Raw genomic sequence first — 24,497 nt, 5'->3', positions numbered from 1 at the left:
ACTGCTCTGACCTCATTTTATAAGCCAAATATATCTTATACCTGTAAGTAGGCACACACTTTTTTTGAAAGCTACACTGGATTTATCTTATAAGACTTTACAGGAGTTCAATTAAAAAAAATCCTATTGATTAGTTTGATTTTGCAGGGTTCTGTCTCCTGCATAAATACTAAGACCATAAATAGCCACAAGTGTACTATTTTCTTCCACAAGTTGTTGTCAAGTTCTTAACAAAAAAAAGGTGCCAACTACTAATTGTTGACTCAAAATGATCCATTCTTAATGAGAACTATTGTGTCTTTTCAACATGTGTCATTAATCAGCCTGTCAGTTATGACCCTGCTCTTTGCCATCAATACTTGCGTGGAAGGTTTTAAGGATGGAGCAAGAATCAATGCCACGTCCCTCTCCATACCCTCACAATGCATAATACACATGGACCATCTCTTCCTCCACTCAGGCAACTTTTTACAAAAAGTTTAATATAAATCCATAAATTAGAAATGAAGACAAACAAAATGAAAAATGTCATCAGAGACTACACTAGTAAAATAAAGAAAGAAACAGTGACACAATTTAATAAAAAGGATTTGTATTGTTTGTATTGTCAAACTGCACTACTGCATAACATACACAATACAAGTCATTTCCTGACTGTACAACATGCCATTATGAGTTTTTTTTTTCTTCCTGATAGCGATAACAAAAATGATGACTATATATATGTACACAACTCTGTTACAAGTTATATCGATCACTTGTGTCGAGATAAACAGCACTGACAAAAAAACAACTATGGTCATTTTCGTCTAGGATCTAAAAACCTTGATTGAAAGAAACACAGTCAAACACAACATCAGTACTTTTCCCACTAGAATTTGGTGATAAATGCAATAAATTAAACAAGAGAACAATGAGAAAGTTCAAATGTCACTCTTGAAAATGTAGGAAGGGGTCCTCTTGGGGATGTGGAGATGCCACTGCGCGACTGAGCATGCCTGTCGATTGTATTTCCCATGAATGAAGAAATTTCATTACTCTGTCCATCCATCCATCCATCCGTCCGTCCATCCATCCATCCATCCATCCATCCATCCATCCATCCATCCATCCATCCATCCATCCATCCATCCTCTTCAGTACATCCCAGTGGTTTGCAGAAACACTCTCCCCTCTGAAACAATAAAAACGATAATGAATAAAATTTCAGCACAATAACATTTGTCAATTTCAGGGGAGACAAGCATTATTCTAACAGTAAAAGGCACGGTGCTGGATCCAATTCATTCACTAATTTCAATATCGAGAAGGTCCTATAGAGCCACAAGCAAAGATCATTAACAAAAGAACATTATTAAGGCTCAGTTGAAAGTGTTTTTCTGCCGCTGATCTCCATTTTTGGCGATAAAACTTCCTGGCACAAAGGAAGCACATCCTGCCCTGCTGTCTGACAGACAATTCCCCTTTAAATGATTTATTACTGGGTGTTAATTATGCAAATGATGTCCAAACAAACTCGTCATGAGGACAATTAAGACAGCCATTAATTAGTGGCCAGTTCTCTTCTTGCTTCACTGACATTCAATTAAAAATTGCTTTTGAACAAGCACGCTGTTTGGTATGGCGGTCTTGGCACAGCGCGGAGCAGAGGTGGGCTGAAACCATGCACTCTTTTGATGAGGCCGAGCTAGAGATCATGGCCATTTCTTTTTCTGTCTGTTTAAGATGTTACATGTGGGATTTTCTCATTAATCTATGAAGACAATAAAGGTGGCAAAATAAATATATTAAATGCCTGTCTCCATTAAACCGGCAACCTCAGAAAACTGTCTCATGCTTCATTTCATTTTGTTCAATTTCTCAGGAGTGGTCTCCCTGTGAAATCTTTGAAAACTCTTCCAGTAGACCGGTCAGTTAAGCATCAAAAGCAGTGAGTAGGTGAAATAAAGAAATCTCCTTCCCCAGCTTGGTCGATAGCTGCTAAATAAATTCCTGCCACTACGTATATGTATTTTTTGGGAACATTACGTCAGTTTTTAGCCATTAATATTAAATCAATTAGTCCCCACTTGTTTAAAATTTTAAGTTTAGTGCATTTCTGTTTGCATTTCCTGTATTAATCACATTTAAGTTGTCTTTTGGTGGCAGAACATTACAGCAGTGACAGCTTTTGTGCAGGATTTTTTCCACAATTTTTTTAATCACAATGTGACGCCTGTTTTCACCTCTACATACTGAGAAAGCTGCCTTCGTTATCTGGACACTTGTACCTTGTACTGTTGCCTTAGTGTCCACCCTGCTGTCATCGTGGTTGTTCCCATCCGAGTCCTGGGTCACAGGCTCTGTGTGGGGAGGGGCTGCTGATGATTGATGGCCTGTAGCTTGGCCATTAATTAATAAGGACACTTAATTAGAGGCTAATGAACAGTCAAGGCTACACTGTAGTGAAGGCTTGGGCAATATTAGATATGAAAAGAAGAATTACGAAGGATTTAGTCACTTAAATAAATTCTGAGTCAAAACCATTTCTGTACCTGTGTGTGTGTTGGCAGTGTGCAGGAGACTGTGCTCTGCCTGATCACGGAGTTTCACCTCCTCCTCCAGGGCCTCCTGTAGTCTCCTTTTACTCCTCTTTTCCTTCTTCAGGCGCTTCTGGATAAGAACTTAAAAAAGAAGAGGAAGAAAGGAACAAGCAGACGGCCAAGAGTGTGAAAGGATGTCAGAAAAGTTCAAACTTTGCAATCAAAATATTAAGGTGCTTTTTTTAATGCTTGACTTGCATGCAGTGTTGGATGCTTTCTGACCTTGGTGGATATTTGCAACAAAAGCTCTGATGGCACTTTGACCTTAGTAAGTGAGGTCAACATGCTATTAAAGTATAGCAAACTCTGCATTTGCTCAAAAACCCCTGCAACAGGTAAGCAACATCACGCGGCTCTTTCAGTTTTTGTGTTTTGTGGTCATTTTCCACCACAAGTTGCATGCTTCCCCACCTGGTGTGTCCTCATCAACCAAACTGTCCTTGATTGGAATTTTGTCTGACCGTGCCGTATACGACAGCTTTTGTAAACTTGCCAAACTTGATTTAGTTTGTAGCAGACTGCCAACTTTAGTCTAATTCACCTCTGCAGATGCCTTGAGGGGTAATATACAGTAGGTGTCCTCACTTCCTTATCTGATTTTCCCGATAATGGACGTCCTGTCAGCTTTACAAGTGGATTAGACCACTCTTGTTTAGCTGCACGGCCGATTTTGTCAGTGTTTCGACAGTAAAATCCACACCGTGCCAGAGTTAATAAATTCACGAGGGCCAAATGTAACACTCCAATCAACACTTGCCAACTAGAATAATTTCCAGAGACAAAATCTCGAGTTAGCACTGACATTTGTTTCTAACTCATCTGTATGTGGAGCAGCCTACCTCTGTTTTTCTGTTCCATGCTAAGCTGTCTCTCCAAGGTCTCTCTGAGCTCCCGCTCTCGGACCAGCTCCATCTTCAACTCTGTCCTCTCCAGCTGGTCCTGTTTCTCCTGCGCCCTGGCATTCTCTATGGCAACTCTCAGTAGACCCTGCTTGGAGACACACAGACACACAGCAACAGGTTACACCAACTAGGGCTGGGCCATATTATACCGTTCACGGTAATACCGGTATAATGTTAGGCAACGATAGGAAAATGAAATATCGCGATAGAATGGGAGTAAAACGCGCATGCGCAGTGCCTTTGTTTTCATACGCACATGGCCGATTGTTGAGTGAAACAGATGAACCAGAATTGGTTTGTAAAAATGGTGCAACTTCAGTGATGTGGAACTGGTTTGGTGTTTGTCCGTCAGATACACAACAAAGCACATTTTTTTGCAGAACATGCAAGTGGCCGTTGTTATTGTCATATTTGTCGGACTAAGATGCTCTTAAATCTGGGAGTAATCTGGGTCCTAAACTCCGTATACTTCAGGTCAGACAACACTGCAGCATCACTTAGAGTTAAAAACTGTCTAAATTCTTTCATCTTTAATAAAACGATCAGCATTGCTGCTTTACCAGGTGTAACTATAAAGTTTAACTTCCAGGCATCCATGAAAACAAAAGTTATTACATTTAACGGAGTTAGAAGTTAGCAGGAAGCTAGCGGAAGTTAGCTCGCTAGTTTCGCTAGTTACCTAAGCATGATATAGCATGTTCTGACGGAGAGATTTCTGAAAAAAATCAAACGTACAGCTCTGCTATCACTTCCAACATAAATGAAGACAGGAAACTAAACAGCAGTGACGTTTGTAGGGTTACTGAAGTTGGGCTAGCTGGTATATAATGATGTGCTATGTGATCGCTAGCGACACAGCTATGTTAGCATAACATAAACAGTGAAGCTGGAGGACGAACACTAACACTTTTCCACTTATAAAAGTTAACGTGAAGGTTCTTCATGGTTAGAGACAAATGCAATCGCATGGCAGGATGCTGTAAACAGACCAAACTTCAGTCAGGAGAACAACTGAGATAATCCATCCACAATACGAGGTTAGTCATTAATATACTGCAACAACATGGGAATAGAGCAGCTGCCAGAGAATTCAACATTAATGAATCAATGGTACAGAAGTGGAGGAAGCAAGAAGAATGAGTTTAATAAAGTTTGATTTATCTGACTGCTTTGTTTCGCTTAATGTGCCTTATAATCCCGTGCACCTTATGGTGCGAAAAATACGTACTGCACAATGCAGTTTAATGTTGCAAAGCACCTCTTTTTAACTTCAGTGGATATTATACATGGTTATGCTCAGGATATGTCAGCCCATTTCTACTGGAAATGCCTTTTGGTTAAACTTTCAGCAAGGAATTTGCATTTGCACTGTTACATTTTTATAAAGCTTTAATGTACATAAAAACCAGCTTCTTGTTTAAGTGAAAATAAATGGAAGGTTGTCTTTTTGCGCTAGTAATGTTGTGGAGTTGTATTTTGTCTCGCATCAATTATATCGTCGGTTATATCGTTATCGCAAATTTTCAAATATATATCGTGATAAATATTTTTGGCCATATCGCCCTGCTCTAACACCAACATTAAAAAAGTAAACCCTTTACCAGCTGAACCTTACTAATACAAATTGAAAAAGACGGTGTTTCTGAACATTTCATGTTAACATAAAAAGTCTCCTAATTGTAAAAGTATAACAATCACAATTAATCTTTTTTAGGCAAATTTAGGCAAATCTTTGTCTGTCATCACATTCGGTTAGGATTACCGAGTGGGAAAAAATGCTGGTCTTTTAACTGCCATCACCACTTCAGGGTCAGATGGGTTATTTATTTTCTCCCTGTGAAAACCCAACCAGAGAGGGCTTTCATTGTGACTATACTATAACAAAGATGTATAATCTGAGAAGCAGGTCAGCACACGCCCATCTGAATTACTGCATATCCTAAATGTCTACTATTTACCATTTCAGGAAATCCCAAAGAGTGGCTCATCTCTCTTCCTATTCATCTTGGGGTATAATAATAACAATAAAGCCCGGCAGAGCCTCACCTGGATGTTCGTGAGCAGGGTCTCTATGGAGGACAAGCCTTCCGGGAAGATGAAGGGAGTGTGGTGAAGACCTGCTGGGAGCTTCTGTCCTGCCGGGTAAGAAACCCTCTCACAGCCCTCCCTGCTTGATGGGGGTTTCTGGTAGACTTGTCTATCACAGCTCTCCCTGGTCGTCTGAGCGGCCAAGGAGGTGTTATCTGGAGGCAAGAGAGACAGTTTGATGTCTAGTCTGTAAGGCTGATGCACATCTGACTGAATCAGTTTACCACAGTGAGCCCATGGCTTTCACCTTCACACAGACTCTTAAGGAATCACACACAGGGGTGCCATCACTTCATTATGTGAAGTAAGGATCAATAACAAAATTATTAGAGCAAGAAAAGTAAATTACTGACCGTGGTAAATACCACTTTGAGAAAACAAAGATAAGGCTATAAGTGTATGAGACTTTCAATTTACACATTTATATTTATCATGATAACTGGTACGTCATTTACTCTAATATATTCTTCATCCACTAAGAGACAATAGAGAGCTCTGGAAAAAGCTAGAAAGTGGATCTTGATAGTTGATAATTTTAAATACAAGTTGACAAAGCGTATTTCATATAGATTATAAAAGCAAAACACTTCAGCTGAAAGCCTCCTGCAAAGAAGGAGTGATTTAAATAATGTACACGTATAAAAATCGATTCGATTTTCTTGAGCTTCCAAATGTATTTTGTGGTCTAGGCACTGTTTGTTTTTTTGTTTTTTTAACATCTATTCTCCTTCCAAAAGAGCAAACCTTTGAAAAGTGGCATGCATATTTGACAATACTTACTGTGTTAGTAATTTGTCTTACAACTGTCTCTTTTATCAAGTGTGTGCTTCAATCCTATTAGTATAGTATATCTTGGTTAATGTTTGTTTAAAATCAGCAAAAAAGATCTTCATTCTTGCGACAATATGTAATCAAAGCACAGAAATTTCTAGCTTACTAATATAATTTACTTAATTTCTTGTAAACACATCAAGCCCAACAGCAAATAGGTGTTTACACTAATTACTGCGTGCAAGTTCGTGCACACATGCACAAACGTCCTGGTTTGGGGTTTTAAAAATGTGGTTACCCTTTATTAGATGGCAGTCTGCCTATTGATAATGCACCACAGCTTGACATCTCCCATAAAACCAGCTAAGAACCTGCATTATGGATGACCATCTGTTTGTAAACCTGAGAACTGCGTGTACCCTATTCGTGACAGAGAGGGAGATGAAGATTAGCCATTTCCTGCATGTTTTTTTTCCCCCTTGCATCAGGCAGTTGCTCAGTTTATGCGTCTACTGTCTTCAGAGCCGCCGAGGACGAAGACGTCCTGGGAGTTCGGCAGTTATTGGAGCAGAGACGAGTGTGAACGTGCGATGTGATATCTGGCAGTTTTCTCTGTCTGTGACAAATGACAGTGTTTTCTCCACTTAGCTGACCACAGCATCTTCTGCTCCAAATCCACCCACCTTCCCCACACTGCCTCGGCCTCACGTCTTGGCAACTGTCACATTCAAGGTGTTTCACAGATGAGAAGCAATACCCCCCCCCCTCCCCTTTCTCCCTCTTTCTTGCTAAAAGCATTGCTCTGTAGAGAAAGGTAATTAGCAGGTGCTGGCGAGCTCAGCGGAGGGCATCCAACTACACTCCTGTGGCTCTCATACAGACGCACACACACACATATTCGAAGCTGCTGAAGTGCGCAGTCAGCAGCGTGGGCTCCCCAGGCTCCTTGGATGTGACTGATCCTTTATTGAGTTACAGTTTTACGCCTACTTTACCTCACACTCGCACACAGGTCTGGCATACACATACACACACAGACACAGCTGCCAGCTTGTTTGATCATTTACCCATCTCTCTAACCAAGGTCACTGTCTGTTTTTCTCTTTTCTCCCAACTTCTTCCCCCCCCCCACCCCGTCTCGCTTACTCTTCTCCCACCCGTCCCCAGGGCTAATGAACTTCACCACGTGAAGACTGCCAGTCAGCGGAAGAGGGAAAAAAGGGGGAGTGGGGGGAGCGAAAGAGAGAGACAGTGAGAGAATAAAATTTTGCTGATGTTTGGTTAATGGGAGTGAGGTGTCAGGGATGGCCTCTGATCTTTGCTGCATGGATACGTTGTTCAAAGACCAGTAAAACAGCACACACAGCCAAAAACGGACTCGCATACACACACTCGCAGATTATCATACAATGGATTGACAGAATGACAGCGCTGAAGTGCTCTTTGAAACTCTGCTCAATCCACGATAAAGCCTATCCTGTGATGTTCTAGGTCAAGCACAAAAGTTTGCAATCCAGTAAATGCACATGCGTTTCATTTGCATGCAGGAAAATCAATTGAAAATCAATCACATAAATGCAACGTGTGATGCATGGCGCTCACGTTGTTGGTGCCCTCGCTGCTTTGTCAATACTGTCAGACACCTGACAGCATCAGAAACCGTACCTGGGAGGCCTTTGTGATTTTTAGATTCAATTACTGAATAATGCGATTCCGTATTAGAATACATTTACATGCACGCACACACGTACAAACTCGCATACAAACAGTCTCTCTCTCTTTTTCTCTCGCAGTAGATTTCTGCTGACTGTTTGTCCTTGAGCAGTCCTCATTAAGCTAATGCAAACCTCCCTGACAGAGAGAACCAAACAACTGACGTTGCAGCGCCGTGGCAACGCAGGCCCTAACGACAGGGAGGCAGTCGTTATGCAGATGAGGTCCAGCTGAGAGCGCGGGAGGCCGCCTGGCTCGTTAGACCGCGGCCTAGCAAATGGCTCGCTAATGTAACACCGCTTCCTGGTCTAATGGAGTCCTGTTTTGCAGAATTATTTGTCTTTGCTCCCCGCAGGGAGCCTGGGGGCCACTGACAGCAAGAAGGAGAGAAAGTGGAGAGAAAGGGTAAGACGGTGAATGCTCATTGACCTGTTACTGATATACTGATTTCTTTCTTGTTGAACCCTCTTTCTTTAAAAATAAATAATTAATGAGAAACTCTCAGATAGGTGACGGAGGTGTTTAAATTGCCTTTAAATAACAATGTGCTGTGGATGAAGGTGAACTGCAAGGAAACTGAATGCTTGCTGTTCTGCATTGACAGACCTGTTTCAAAGGCAATTCATCTGTCTGAGAAATAATCAGTAAGCATTATTAAATGACTAATGACTAACTATACAATATATTCTCAGAAAGCAGTTATAAATTGACCTTTGCAGTGAGGTCAACACACACTCTTTAAGATTTTGGAACTTCAAGCGCTGACTGTCTTACCTCTGTCAGAGTGGCTCCTCTTGTTCTCCTTGTTGTATTCCACTGAAGTCCCATCTGTATCTCTGCCCCCCTGCACCGAACCAGGAGAATGACCCAACACACTGTGACTTGACGACAGGCCGTCATGGAGCGGATCTGGAGAGAAAACATACAACGCAAAAAGGTTATTAACGGACTTATAGCTCCTGTTATAGCTAAGAAAATAAAATATAAATAATATATATATGTATGTATTTTTGAACAGATTGAACCTGCCACAATACTATGCGTACACAAGTGAGTACATACGTGTAGTTTCTGCAGTGCGTTCTGTGTGAGATGGTGAACTTGACACACTGCTGCTGTGATTGGACGACAGCTGAGCTTCCTCCAGTGAGGGAGACGGGGAGGGGCTGTCACGCATTCGCTCCTAAGAAGCACCAAAGTGGCACACAATTTCAACTGAAATTATGGATAATAAAAAGACACACAAAGCTCACAAAAATCAAACTTTACAAAAACGAGAATCCAGAAATCTACTTTCAGGTCTTTTAAGCCATCCTAACCAATCATCAAAACCATACTTAATAACATTATGAGATGAGACACTGGGAAAACTGTGAGTGATTTGTTAATTTGATGTGTTTTATGTGTCTCTTCAAACTAATTTATTTTAACAGGTTCAATTTCTTTAATTATACATAGCGGTTTATTTTTAAGCAAAGTCATCAACTTGGCGAAGAGGATTGCATTTTCTGTTGGTATGCAGCACATCTGAAAAATGCATAAATAGATATTGGATTGACCTGAAGCCAAGAAACGACTAATTATATTCTGGTAGCGATCCATAACTTGATTCCTAATTTTGCACGTAAAGGATAGAGAGATTGAATCATTTAGAAGATGTAGAGATGAGAACTAGTTCTTTGGATGTTAAACGTTGGGAGAAATTTGTTTTAGCAAATGTTTTGTTTTGAAACAACATTTCGATGTAAATCTTAAACTCTGATTTCTTCCCTGAGCATCACGCGGACTCAGGCGATTACTGGCTCGTGGTCAGATCCACCGGGCTGATGGGCCTCTGAGTTCACCTTAATGACGGAGGTGGGAGCCCTGGCAGGGGGGTTGGCGTGGAGATGCGCCACGTTGGCCATGCTGGCCAGCATGCTCTGTCGGTTCATCTGGCCCATCGCCATGGAAACGGAGGCTGGCGCCAGGCTGGCAGGGATCAGAGGATGTGACATCATCATGAAGGGCAACTGCTCAAGAACTGGAGTAGAAAAGAATAAAAAAAAGAAGGAGAACAAGATGGAGTAAGACAGTCAGTTGGTTTTCATAAGTCAGACCAGGCTGGCTCGTCATAAATGTGGGGCTTCTTTCGTTTTACCTTCAGCTGTGTTTGTTTTATTTTTTTTACCCATCACATCTTAAAAGGCTTTCCTCTGTTCGGCCCAATGTCATTTACTGAACTGAAAATGCACAGCATCTCTCATGACAAGAAATAAATCTGAAAACCAGCGTCATTCCTCTTTGTTGTATTACCTGGATGACTGCTCTGCTTCTAAATCACAACTTGAAAATGTGCGTGAAAAAAATGTCGAAAGGAAGAAAAGGCAACAGAGTAGAGGAAGACACGGCTGTTTCTCAAAGGCTTTGATGGCCTCGAGATTTTTTCTGAGCGCTAAGAAACCTACAAATTCAGCCCTGCTGGAGTCAAGGGAAAAACACATAACTTTTCTGTTAGCACCCCGGTGTTCTTTACCATAAATTAACACGTTTTCAGCAGTTGAAACTAAACTCCTATTATCTCGGCCAATCTGTCGTTCGCGCTCTTCTCTTTAAGACAAGCATCCACTATCTTTAAAGAAAATCCTTCCTCTCCACAGCACCCTAGTGGGTTGTTGCAGTCCTTCTATTCATGAAGCAAACAATCCTGTTGGGGGGGAGGGGTAGAAAATGACATAAATATTTATCATTTAATAAAAGGAAAAACAAAAACAAAAGAAACACAGGGAGGAAGTGGAACAAAAGAAGCTGATGGCAGTCCTGGTGCTGGGCCAGCAATGCACGCTGGGTAATTATAAACACAAAGGAAAAAATCTTGGACTCTATTCCGCACAATTGTCACAAATAATAGAACGAGTGCATGGAAACAAAAAAAAGGCTATCCAAAGAAGAGAGATGAAATAGAACAAATAAAGAGAGAAAAGGGAAGAAAGAAAAAGGGAGAGAATGAAAGAAGGGGAAAAGGCAAACTAAGAAATAAAGGGCGAGGCGTTGACTTTATGAGTTGGGCTCGCTGGACATATGTGCAGTGCTTTGTGCATTTGGCAGATTAGTCTCTCACTTGCCCAAAGCAGAAACCAATCCAAACAAAAGATCTGTCTGAATGGAGCTGAATAACCAGATGCTCCAACAATCAACTATGAGCCAACTCTAAATATTAAGCCTTGGTTTGAAACCAGCGCTCCACTTTTGTCACCCCCCTCAACCCCAACTCCAATCCCACCTGCCTCCATAAATTTCATTTTTCTATCCCTCATCCTAACTCTGTTTTATCCCCCCCTCTCCACTCTCTCTGCCCTCCCATCACTTTCTCTTATGTTTCATTAAAAACATCAAAAGTCAAAGTGCCTCTCTTATGTTTATCCAAACAAACCATTACTGTAAACACACAGTTACTGTAAATTTCCCAGAAGATCTTGTTAAATGCAGAAATGGCTGCTCCCTGCTCTTCCCCAGCCCATAAGGTGTCACACTCAGCATTTGTGAGTGTGTGCGTGTGTGTAATCTGAGATTGCCTTTGTAGTGGTTAAAGCTCTGGTAGGGGCCTATCCTTCCCATAAGGCAGTGGGTGGCGGTATGGAAAAAACACATTGTGCTTATGTGTGTATGTATGCCTGTGCTGTTTGTGTGTGTGTGTGTGTGAGAGAGTGTGTGTGTTTCCACTTGACTCTATCATTAACAGTGATTAAGCTTTACAGGTTTATAATGGCTGGTGGTAACCATGCCATCTAACTGTGCACAGATGCAGGCAGTTGTAAGTGAGTGTATGCAATGGTAAACAATGCTTAATGTTGGGATTGTTTACAGACACAAGCACCGTACACACAAAGCAAAAAAAAAAAGAAAAAGGTAATAATGGGTTTAAACATACAGTGATTTAACTGTAAGGACATTTTTTAGGACATTTCTGTCCTAAAGCCTTGTGCTGTGCTCCACATGTTAAGTGTGTGTGTGTTTGTGTGTCTGGCTGATAGCATATTCCACACAGACCTCCATAAGCCCAGTCATCTGTCTAAACACACTGATGTCGCTTTAACCTGTCGATAACAGTGTGTGAGTGTGTGTGTGTGTGCGGGTGGGGGGCGCGTGCTTGTGCCCGTCCCGCCATCGATTGTCCAGCGTTTGTCGTTTGCATTCAGGATAGTGAATTAGAGAGAAGACTATTGATTTGGCTTCAGCCTCTCATCTTATTCATCTCTCTATCATCCCCGTGTGCTTACTACCGTGCACCGATGCTCCAGATCTGCTGGCTGCTCTCCCTCGCTGCAAAGCCAGGGATGGGCACTGTGAAGGGAGCGGGTTTTTCTAACATATGACTAAAATAGGAGAATATCTGAACATGTAATGAGCAGCCAACAGGGATTCGATTAAAAAAAAATGAGAAGGTGATTCTTTGCTTTCCAGGGGCAAACTGTAAATGAGAGCACACTCCTTTGTCAGCTCTGAAAGGCAAGACTTTTTCCAGAAAAATCCTGATTTAATTTCTCTCCTTATGGCAAACAAGTGTGACTAACAAAGCTGGTCTGAGTCGACACTCTCTCATTGGGATGACTAATAAGTACTAATGACTTGCCGGCAATGTTTTGAGGCCACAGAGCAGATGACCAACTGCGTTTTTCAGGAAATGATTCCTGAATCTTATTGAGTACCACAAATATGCAAACTAATCCAAGCTGGAGAAAATTCAGCCTTATAGTCAATTATTACAAGCTGGGAAAAAACACCACAGAAGCAGTAATTTATATAGATGTGTTTATATATTTGTTTGGATTACCTCACCCAGATATCCTTTGTTGCATTTCATCTCAAGATCTTGCTGCTGTTGTTTGTTTTTCTACTAACTGTCTCTCAAAGGAAACATACAGGCTGCAGAGGTGATGTCACATCCTGGTTTTAATCAGCCTGGTTCATAAACACAGCTGCTCAAGTTGTATTGACTTGGCATCACAGATGTGTTCAACAGTGTTATGCGGGTCGTGATTAACATAACACTCACACACTCACATATGCACGTACCAAAAAAAAAGGATGAGACTCACCCAGTCCGGGGTTGTGGTCGCCGTTTTCTCCGTTTCGCCCGCCATGTTGTTGGTTGCTGTGGTAACCGGCCATCGCCTCCAGTTTGATCTTTTTGGCCAGGGCAGAGAGATCTAAGAGAGAGAGACAGAGACAGATGCAGAGATGAAGAAAAAGAGGGAAAGAAAGAAAGAAAAAGAATCAATAAGAGCCAGATCAATGGCCCCCGGTGGAGGATTAGAGCAGTAGGTAGGCAGGAGGTTGTCATAGGAGGACAGGGGCCAGACATTCATTCTGACTGCACCGCTGCACTGGCCATTTAGTCTGCCAGGGAATCAGCAGTGATAGGAACAAGCCAAGACATTCATCTCTCCCACACAGGGATATCACATCCCACAGCACAGAGCACAGGATAACACTCAGCAGCGGCAGCAGCAGCTCCACCTTTCATCCAGAGAGAACTTCGTTATCGGTACGAATTAGACGCACAAGGCAAAAAGTGAAGATACTTTCTAATGGGGGTTGTGCACTTTTGGATAATGTGTAATAGAGAGTGAAAAAATGCGAGCCATGTTTTAATTTGTGCGTTGAACCCCAGAAGGTAGTTTGACCCTCAGATCACCCTGTAAAATAGAAAATTAAATATGTCTTGTGCTAACACAGTCAAACACGTTGAATTATTAAAGTTCAGACAAACCACACAACTGTGCAAACACGGCAGAGGAAACACAAACAGACCGTAAGTCTTAATTTCCTGGTCTTCAATACGTCTAAACATTTGCAACAAACTGAACTGCTGAGTGGTTTTCTACGCTCCCATCAGACGTGGTGTCTGAGGTGAACAGCTGAAGACGTCGACAGCCACAACAAAATCGTTCCTTTTTCTTCTCGTCTCCTCTTCTTCTCTCTCCTGCCCTCTCCCCTTCTCTCCTCCCATCCCCTCTCCTTACGTTACCTTTTCAAATGTCAGCATCACAGCGGGACATAAGCCACTGTGCTGCATGTGTGTGTGCGCGAGTACACGAGGGCGAGAAAAAGAGACTAAGGAGGATCACATCAAAGATTTTCCCCTGCCTTTTACGCTCAAATGTCCTCCCTCTCTCTGTCTCCTTCTCCCCTCTCATGTGGCCAGTTCTAATCAGTAGCACTGACATTGCCGCCGTGCCCTCTCCTTTGGTGGAAAAAGACTCTTTTTTCCCACTGAGAAAGATGCTCTTGAACGCTCGCGCAGACACAACGCACACACACACGCGCGCAAATACACATACACACTCAAGCACCTTTGAACAGTGAGAGGAAGCGGAGGCTAATAGAAAATGGCTTCTTTTGAGGCGGGGAATGAAAAGATCAGGTTGCAGTGAAGAGCACAAAGCCAAGGGCAACTTTGAGAGCGGTGAGGTGCCAACAATTACTTTTCTCCCTTTCTCTTTGCAACACACACACACACACACAAACACACACAGACTACAAAAGGGACTCAAACACAAAACCGTGACTAAAACAAGCAGCGCCATGGCCTTTAGCAGACTGCTCATCGAAAGTCAGAATATAAATGTAACATGCAGCTTCAGATTGTAAAAGTTTAAGTGCCAGATGTGCAAACACTTCAAATTGATCATAAATTCTAACTCATACTGAAAAGCACAAATAACGATTTAAAGTCTCCTTTACACAATAAGAACTTAAAGGTTTACAGTACCAAGCTAAACACATCCTCACTTCAATTATAAAATGAATTTCAAAGAGGTTTCAGAGCTTTTAGAGATTATGATTCTAACCCAGTTCAACAGAGGGCTTAACAGGGAACGCTGTACTTATAATTCAAGAAAAAAAGACCAAGCTTGCAAGTTATGAGTTGTTTCTCATATGTCAGCAGTGCGTATGCTAATTTTATTAATCAACACAGCGGTCACCTCCCCGAACCCCACCTCCTCATACTATTGATGAGGGGTAAAATGTGCCATCACGGGGGTCTGCTTGGAAAAGCGGTGAAACCCGCCCCATTCTGCATAAGCAACCTGTTCTTTTTTTTTCTTTTTAAACTGATGGGGTAACTCAGCTGGCTGCCAGATCACTGCTTTCACTCTGAAAGCTGAAGCAAGAACAGTTTTTGAACTTTGCTAACCGCTACTCTTGTCTGAAGCAACAACGTGTCACTAGGAGGGATTTGTCTGGTGAACCCTGACATCAGAAAAAATTGTGTAAAGGGGTGATTACACAGGCTTTCTCCTTTACTTCTTGAATATGGAATACAATCACAGATGTTTCCATTATTAAACTTTAATATTAGTTTTGTTTACTTAAATGTTAATGTCTTTATAAGTAACAGCTATACTAAAGTAATTTTCTCACCATATTAAATAGTTAATCTTGAAATACATGAAACTATGTGAACAAACCTTAAAAAAGCTGATTATAGATATTATTTGCATTAAAATCAAATTAATATATATACATTAAATAAAATATTATTTTGATAAGTGCATTTTCATTTATTCAAATTTTTTCCCCACATTTAAACATTGCACTGCAACTTCATACGTGTCAGTAATTACATTTTTTTTACTTTTTTAAATTAATAAATGTGCCTTCCTTTCTATTTCTCTTCTATTTCTGTTCCTGAAAGACCAGGTGGTTGGACCAACTGTTCATTCGTCTTTATTGACGATTATTTGACTGCACTACATATGTACTCCTCCTCTGATTGTCCTGCTTAAACAAATCATCTTTTTTCTACGTGCAGCAGCTTTTTTACATCAATATGCCGACTAAGGGCACACATCGGGATCGTTTGTGAGTCGCTTACTGTAGACAAAAAATTATTGAGAAAACACAAAATACCAGAACCTGAAAATATTGATTATTAAACTATCACAGCCAGTTAAACAAGGTGAAAGTCAAAATTTAATAAGAAATTTATTGTGATATGTGTAAAACAAAACTTGCTTCTTTCCTATACTCTTTTAAGAACATGCCCTGCACTACACATGATGCCATACTGGTAATTTAAGACACACACTGTCATAATAGTTTACTGTGCTCATGCACTGTTGTGATATTGTTTCTTCAGAAAATATGCTCGATTTATGTGTTTGTGTGTGTGTGTAGGTCTGGGTGGTCACCTGCAGGAGGTATAATCCCAGCATGCATCAGACCACTGTGAGACAGCATGTGGTGAGTCCCGCCCTCTGTCGCACTCTGCAGCCTCTTGGGCGGTCGTCCAGGCCTTGAACTGCAGGCGGAAAACACAAGCATGCATTAATAATTAGGCAGTTTAATACTTTACCCACTTAGTCACTTTTTCATGCCGAGACTGAGATGGGTGGCCCGGTTAAAGAAAGTGTCCTTCAGCCTGTAAACCTCTGATCCTGCTGAAGTGTCAACAAGCAAAACACTGAAACCCGACCGGTTCCAGGAAGGCTGCTGTACAGCAAATCTGACCTCCCTGTGGATACGAGCAAGCAAAAAACGAGTTTCCCTATGGCATCAATAAAGCACCTCATTACTGTTCAGCTTACTCATTCATTTGTTTGCTTATTAAATGTGTTTGCTCGCCTCCTCTTTCCTTCAATCCTTCCTTCATTCAGTCCTCTTTCCCCGCCGTGCCACAATTTTTCCTCAATAAACACTGACTACAAGCAGATTCACATGGATTCTTGTCTTGTGTGCGCGGGTGTGCGGTTTGATTGAGCCGGGCATGCTCAATCAATCTTAGAGGAAGTATGTGAAAAGCTGTCAGGCATCACTTTGGCTCTGACTAAACGGTGTGAATGTCCTGACAGGGGAAATGACACGGGCCACATCAGGCTTAATGACAACCAGCGTACCTCATCTCCTTTCATAGCAACCTGACATAACATGAGTCTGTGGGCAAGTGCGAGACAGAGCGAGGGGAACAAGAGGAGATGAAGACGGAGTGACCGAGCGCTGAAGAAACAGAGAGAACAGTTGAAAAGTTGATGCAAGACAAGGAGTGTAAAGCGAGAGGAAAAGGTGAATAAAAGGGAGAGTTTGAAATTGTAAGAAAAGGTGGGAAAGAGTAAAAAAAAAAAAAAGGGGGGGGGGAGGGAGATAGACTAGCAGCAGCAGCTTCCTAGCGTGGGGTGTCTTTGAGCAGATTTTAATTAGAATCTAATCCAGCCGTCATTAAGGCCCCATAAACGAAGCTGTCAGTCAGGAGATTAATGGCGCCTCATTTGCATATTGCATATAATTCATCAATTACACAGCAGAAAGGACCAATCCCCTGTTGACACACCCACTGGCTGAGAAGGGGGGAGACGGAGAGAGACAAAAAGACAGAGAGAAAGATTGTGTAGTCACTAACTGTGGGAGAAAAACAGGTAGATTGTGAGTGTGTGTGTGGGCGTGCGTGTGCGTGCACATCGGAATGTGAGTGTGTGCATGAGCGGGGTCGTGTATGGGTTTGTGTGAGTGCGCGCGCGTGTGTATGAAGTGTTCAAAGGTTAATTTGATGAGCCGATGAGCTCCACAGTTCCTGCCCTCGGTTTTAATGAGTTGTTATTATTGTCTCTTATTATGGGCCCAGACCGACTGGGATGTGACAGCTGACATCAGATATCTCACACTATCACAGACACACACGCAGACAGTGAGACGCACACAAGCATGCAGACACACTCAGGTAGATTCGCATACCCACGCACACGACATGAAAGACATACAGCAGGGATGTGTGAGTGGGATAAAGTTGTAAGTATGTGTTTTGTGTGCGTGTGCGCATGCACGTGTGTTTGTGTGGGAGTATGTGCAGTTTTTGTGAAGGTGGGGGGCGCATTCAAATTACAAACAATATTCTTTTGCAGTCCTTATAGAGCAGCATACTGGGCTTAACAAAAGCAGGAAATGTATTTTTAGGTCTCAGGTTTGAAGGTAAAGTAACAGTTCCACCGCAACTGATGTTGAAACACCTTAAATGAATACACACACAGACACACATGCACACAGACACACACACAAACAGATGCACGCAAACACACACAAACGCAGTAGTGAACATCAGTGGGGGGAAATAAAATACACAGAGACCAAAAGACCATGGTTGGTTTTTACTGCAGCCGCTTCCCTTTCCCTTACTACTGTTTATTTGCACACACTAATTAATGGCCTCTGCGTGTCTGCGCTGATGGGTGGGTGTGTTTTGTATGTGTGTGTGTGTGTGTGTGTGTGTGTGCGCCTTTGTATATGTTGCATTTTAGGGGGCATAAAGAACTCAAACCTAATTTTGTGTTTAGTCTGCAAGTGCGTTGATACATCAAAGTGACCCATGGAGGGAGGTCTATGTGTGTGTTGTGCATGCAAGTGTGTTTGTGTGTGTGTACATGGTGTGTGTGTGTGTGTGTGTGTGTGTGTGTGTGTGTGTGTGTGTGTGTGTGTGTGGTTGGAGAGCACCGGTTCCCTGAGGTAGGATTAATGAAAAAGCCTTTCATGGAAAAGTCATCAAGCTGAGGGGATGGAATGAGAGAGAGGAGGGGGGAGAGAGAAAACAGTTCATTGTGTGTGTGTGTGTGTGTGTGTGTGTGTGTGTGTGTGTGTGTGTGTGTGTGTGTGTGTGTGTAAGGTGTGTGTGTGTGTGTGTGTGTGCAGAGGAGGGGGTGTATGGCTTATGACCTCTTTGTCTCAAACTTTAATTAAAATCTCACCCAGACGTCCTCCCTCATGCCAACGCTCTGGCCACACATGCGCACACACACACACACACACACACACACACACACACACACACACACACACACACACACACACACACACACACACACACACACACACACACACAGTTTTTTTTAAATAAAGGTGCTCTGTACATTGAGTTCTGCCCTCCAAGCTTAGTGTGTGTGTGTTACCTGAAACATGAAACGCCAAACATGGCAGCTGGAGCTTAGTGCAGGTGGAACAGAAACAAAACACAACAAAGATGACAGATCTCTATCCTTGCTAACACACACACACACACACGCACACACACACACACACACACACACACACACAGGGGAAAGAGAAAAGTAATGAAAGAAGAGGAAGTGTTACAGTCAAAACAGTGGAACAGTGGAACAGCTACTAGCTTGGAGGGACTGAGGTGGTGATAGGTAGCAGCTGTGTGTGTGTGTGTGTGTTTATATGAATGTGTGGGGAGAGAGAGCGAGGGAAAAAAAAATAAGAGAACTTGCTCAAACAAGATTTTGTTTTGAATATATTAGAGGCGCTTTACAGCTCCCATGCTCCCATCCTTTCAATCTGTGTTTATCACATGGGTTTGTATTCGCCGTCACGGTCCGGTTTGATAAATCATAATGTCGCTGCTGTACGCAGGAAGACTTATGTTGGTGGTTACAGAAGGCAGGGAAAGATTGATGTTGTGATCTTCCTCTCAAATCGAGGGCTGAAAAAGCTTTCTGCGCCATTGTTATTAGGAAAGCCTGCGTGATGATGTCATGAAAGAAGCAGGCAGGACAACACACACACACACAGACAGACGTGCGCACGCACACACACAGTGGGGCTCGACTTTGAGGACGTTTGATCATGGCAAAAAAATCTGATCTCCTAAACTGATACCGCTTCACATTCCTGTCCCGCATTCCAGGGTCAAAGCTGTGTCAAGACTGAGTGTGTCTGTGCGTTTGAAAAGTATGTGTACTCCATTAAAACCTGTCACAGTGGAAGACATGGAGGCCCTCTCTATCTCATCGTGCTCGTCTCTATAAAACATCAAAAGAGCGATGAGGTTAAAGTTGAGCTAACCGCCCCAGCCTAACACAGACACTCGAACACACATGGGCATACACACAGCCCTCCGCCCCTTCATCCTAACACTGCTGACTTTGACAGTGAGTTATGGCATGGCAGTGGGGCTCAGCTCTGAGAAGTCCACCTTCCCATGCGCACACACACACACACACACAAAAACACTGGCTCGACACTGCCAAGTCGAGAAACACAAAGAGGGTGCTTTTGTTGTACTCTACATACCACTGTGTCTCATTCATCATTCGTCGTTTGATTTAAGTTCGAGTAACATTAACACCTGCTTCATATATTTGACTCTGCTTTTGTTGACGCCCCTGCTGCATGAGCTGCAAAGAAAAGCGTGTGAATGCCAGCTGAAAATTACCCAAAAAAAGGATTTCTGTTTCCACCCAAATATATTTGTGGTAAATGGAATTTTGCTCACGCTATTAGAAAAAAAAGGGGCCTCTTTCAGCAGTATCTCCCAAGAAAATGTGACCTTGGTACTGTGGTTCATCAAAAATAACACACTATCAGCAGTTTTAATAGGGACAATTTCTTTGGAAGAAATTAGGTCCTCTGAAAACTGCTATCTGTCCAGTTGTTATCTGTAACATGGACTTTTTTTCTGGAAAAATTGCCATTAAGTTTTGTTTTGTTTTTAAATGTCATTTTCCAATGCTTTGCACAATTACTTTTACCTCATTTTACAGGGTTGGAGGCAAGAATCTTAATGCAAATATGAGGGCAAACAAACCTATCTGCATGGTCCAAATCAGGTGCCAAGTTAAAAAAAAATGCATATATAGAAATAATATAAAAATGCATTATAAGTTGCAAACCTTAAATACAATTACTTATAAATATATATCCTGTGTTACTATTCAAGTGTGTTGTTATTAACGTAATCAGTTTGCCATGTTACACTACTTTTATGTAACATTCAGGAGGGTAGGCATATATGGACACTGCATAATGAATACTTATAGGGCATCTGTAAACTATATGCACACACACACTTTGACCTGAGCGAGCTATTTGATGTGTGTTACTAACAGAGAATGAAACTGTTCCTTTGTCAGGGAGAAAGAAAAGGATGGAGGATCAGGTTGCCTCCTACACGCCATGTTCTCACTGTGGAACTAATGTCATTTAGCAGCAAAGCCAGCAAACACACAGGCGTGACCATGTGAGTTCTGTGTGTGCGTGTTAACAGAGAGTGTGTTTGTGTGTCACCTATGCATGAATTATAACTAGGCTTTGAGTGAGGGTGAAGTCGGCCCTTCTTCATGGTTTGATGAGTCAGTGGTCAGTGTGTGTGTGTGTGTGTGTGTGCACAGCAGGAGTTAACAGTGAGACAAAGAGGAGAAGGAAAGACAACAGTAAACAGAGGACACTGCTTCAAAAAACCACTTCATTTTAATCTAAAAAAAAAAAAGGACCAATGAATAAACAAACGGCCCAAAGAATAACTAGCAGGATGAAAGCCATGTAAAGCATTCTGTTAGTCATGTTAAACTATCAGACAAGGCTGCTATTTTTTTCAAGCCTGTCTCACTGTAGTGAACTGGAAAATAATAAGTGATGGCTGTCTTAATCAGTAACAGGAACCTCAGTCAGCCTTGACGTGGTCGGAAAGCTGCATCATCAAAATCTCTGAGATGTTCTTGAAACTTTTCGCTTTGGTCAGAAATCTTTAAACAAAAGCCATCGTGAGTTTCACTTTTTACCTGCTATTGTATGTCGATCCGTCCACGCTGGGGATTACTTAGAAACTTCTAATGCAGGTGGAGCTGATACTAATGGCTACCGCAGCACACTTGAAGCCTTCAGACAAAGAATCACAGAAGTCGTTTGAAGATTTCAGACGAGTGATGTTTTAAGATCTCATTAAGTAAAGGCTGTTTGAGTGTTGTGTGGATAATTAGAGACGGCAGAGGATGTGTATTTTTCGGGGGTTGTATAACATCGTTCCCATTAACACCAGACATAGAAGAAATCCCCAAGCAGCCAGAAGATGCATCTGGATTTTGTCTTGGTTGGAGGGCCGCAAATGCTTAAGTGCAGGTGTTAATCCACGCATGTAAAGCTGGAAGCTGATTCTCACAATAGTATGTTTCTTTTTGGAGTTTTTTTTCTGGGCTTGCTCAACAAGTCAAAGCTTGTCTTAAATCCCACACTTTGACTTAAAAACCAAAAACGGCTTAAAGATGAAATAAAATGAGGGCATATCAAAACACTGGAATGATCTTACCTACAAACAGTAAATCTAAAGAACTGGGGGAAAAAAAAGTAATTTAAACATTGCAGAATCGGTATTTTGGCATTTATCAGCGCACATCTAGATGCATTCTCCATCTCCATTTAATGGCAGGTGTAAATTGGATCATTCATGCTCCAAGGAGCTAGGATTAACCATCAAACAATATAAATTCCCCAAACTAAGACTAATCCACACTGTTCTGGATTCAAACTCATGCTGTTATGAGCATGTGGTCTGCACAACAGCAGACTGAGGCACCAGGAAACCACAAATCCCAGCCAATTTAGCCCCTTTATCCAAACATATCTGCTGCACACTGGATTGATGACCCATGTAGCTGGTCACCATCAGAGTTCTGCAAAACAGGCTAATTTACATAATCGCATCATAAATACCGAGAATTCATTTAATCATCTCCTCTGTTCTGATGCTCAGGGCTAAAGAGTGTTGATATGATAAGACAGCAAGTTATTAAGAAGGGAGAGAGAGAGAGAGGGATGGAGCGAGGGAGGCAAAGAGAAGGAGGGAGAGAGTAAAGGGATCAGTGAGTGAGTGAGTGAGCTTGTTCTGATTTAAGCTGCCGCTTGGGGCCAAATGAAAATTAATTAATTTCTGTGAAGAATCAATTTCTCAGAATGACAGTGTCACATTCAATGTGTGCAAGTGTGAGTGTGTCAGAGAGAAAGGGAAGTAGTGCGTGCGTGCATGTCAGCGCCAGAGATCAGACTCCCAGATAACATGAGAAACTTTTAAGAGTGTTTTTCTCATAAGGATTACTAAAATTCATTATCGCCAACACCATAATCACCATCACAGTGTTTATCATCCATAAAAATGGTAATTAGTAACAGCCCCAGCAGCAGCAGTGCTGTGGCAAATGAGAAGGGGTTAACTGGACCCAAGTCAGTTATTATCAAATCAAACACGAACTCCAATAAAAGCTAAAATAAATAAATAAACATATGGAAAATGTATTTTTCCTCATGCAGCAGCTTTAAGGAAACTGAGTTTGCTTTTAAATTAGTGGAATCATTTGTAGGCAAGTTCTGAAACATAACAGACACACTGTGTAGAGATACCCTATTAGATATAAAATAACACAAGGTTATTAGTAATAATGGAGTTTATATTATTATGTAGATTTTTGTGATCCTTTTCATGACCTGCTGACTGTTTGATCCCCAAATTTGATATATTTGTAGCTATCTGCTAACCCCACCTGCTGCACTCCCCCTCCCTCAATAATGAGCTGGGTAACCCTCCATCACACTGCCACCCTCCCCACCTTCCCTTCGCTCTCCTCTCCCCGGACCCCTGCCTCACCTTGCATTGGTACAGTCGTTGTAAAGCGTCTCAAAGTCCTGCCTGGAGATAAGTTTGCACCGGTTCACCCCGGGCTGGATGGCCCCGAGCCCCCGAAGAACCCGGACCTGCTCCACGTTGCACACCACCGGGGTAATGTCCAGCCGTTTCAGCTTGGTGTAAACGGTGTGTAGCCCGCCGACCAGGTGTTTGAGAAACACGTCGAAAGCCTGAGGCAAACAGATGAGCTCCTTGTCTTTCACCGTGAACGACGCCAGTTTGGCACCTTTCACCTCCACCAGTTTGCACTCGTTGTTCTGCGGCGTGCTCTCTACGGGCGACGCAGTGGCGTACACGGGCTTAGCGCTGCTGGACACCGGAGCTCCTCCGCTCTTTAACGGGGTCCCGTTCGGCAGTAAGAGGTCCGCCCTGAACTGGTGAAGCAGCGCCGGGTGCGCCACCGGAGGAGCCGGGGAGGAAGCGGCGGAGGTGGCCGCAGGTGGCGGAGAGTTTGTGGCCGGAGACACGGAACTTGGCGCCGGGTGGTGCCCGAGTGGAGCTGCGGGCAGCAGAGCCGGAGGCGCAGGAGTTGCCATAGTGGTCATGACCAAGAACTGGAGAATAAGTAAACTTCAAAGTCAACTATTTAAGAAAGTAACTTGGCCGAACACACGCATACACTTTGGAGAGTGTGAACTGCGCATGGAGCGTGCCGAAGAGGAGAGAGGGGGATGAAAGAAGAGTAGACGGGGTCCGTGTGTGGAAAAACAGATCACATACTTGAATCAGAATGAGCGGAGGCTTGTCTCAGAGCTGGAGATGCTACTGTCACATTAACATAAAGAGGAGGAGCCTGGGCTTATTCTTAGAGAGTGAGAGACGCGATCAGAGAGAGGAGAGGGAGAGAGAGCAAAGATTAGCCCACATAAACTTTGGATAAGCCTATTTATGAACGCCTAACGAAACGACACCTAAATATTAACGCCTCTGATGTCTGTAGCAATGCAATCTCCAGCTTTATAACATTTAAATCTCCATATTAGGGTAATCTTCCTATAACATATTTGGGTATAA

At 42.4% G+C, this 24,497-nt stretch overlaps 1 protein-coding gene and 1 long non-coding RNA gene across 5 annotated transcripts; one reads left to right on the top strand and one right to left on the bottom strand.

The window, feature by feature from the left end:
- Positions 1-1,088: 1,088 nt before the first annotated feature.
- On the bottom strand, positions 1,089-24,497 carry dachc (dachshund c). Of its 3 annotated transcripts, none has more exons than XM_026190558.1 (11): positions 23,445-24,497; positions 16,234-16,343; positions 13,135-13,245; positions 9,901-10,079; positions 9,119-9,239; positions 8,831-8,965; positions 5,531-5,727; positions 3,422-3,572; positions 2,535-2,663; positions 2,271-2,342; positions 1,089-1,174 (listed from the first exon to the last, which is right to left on the bottom strand). In XM_026190558.1, the coding sequence occupies exons 1-11, from the start codon at positions 24,026-24,028 to the stop codon at positions 1,137-1,139; spliced, it is 1,827 nt and encodes a 608-aa protein (XP_026046343.1). In that variant the 5' UTR covers positions 24,029-24,497; the 3' UTR covers positions 1,089-1,136. The 3 variants fall into 3 exon arrangements, with proteins under 3 accessions (XP_026046343.1, XP_026046341.1, XP_026046342.1); XM_026190556.1 differs by having other exon boundaries at positions 2,271-2,381; positions 23,445-24,494; XM_026190557.1 differs by having other exon boundaries at positions 2,271-2,381; positions 3,422-3,569; positions 23,445-24,493.
- On the top strand, positions 5,564-9,892 carry LOC113035199 (uncharacterized). 2 transcript variants are annotated; one of them, XR_003274321.1, is made up of 5 exons: positions 5,564-5,626; positions 8,412-8,461; positions 8,915-8,993; positions 9,075-9,106; positions 9,832-9,892. It is a non-coding gene; the product is annotated as an uncharacterized LOC113035199 (long non-coding RNA). The 2 variants fall into 2 exon arrangements; XR_003274322.1 differs by lacking the exon at positions 9,075-9,106.

The sequence above is a fragment of the Astatotilapia calliptera genome, chromosome 13 (assembly GCF_900246225.1).
Source record: "Astatotilapia calliptera chromosome 13, fAstCal1.2, whole genome shotgun sequence".
Lineage (NCBI taxonomy): Eukaryota > Metazoa > Chordata > Actinopteri > Cichliformes > Cichlidae > Astatotilapia > Astatotilapia calliptera.
Note: the sequence above shows the minus strand (reverse complement) of the source record. Positions and strands in the feature narration are given on the sequence as shown.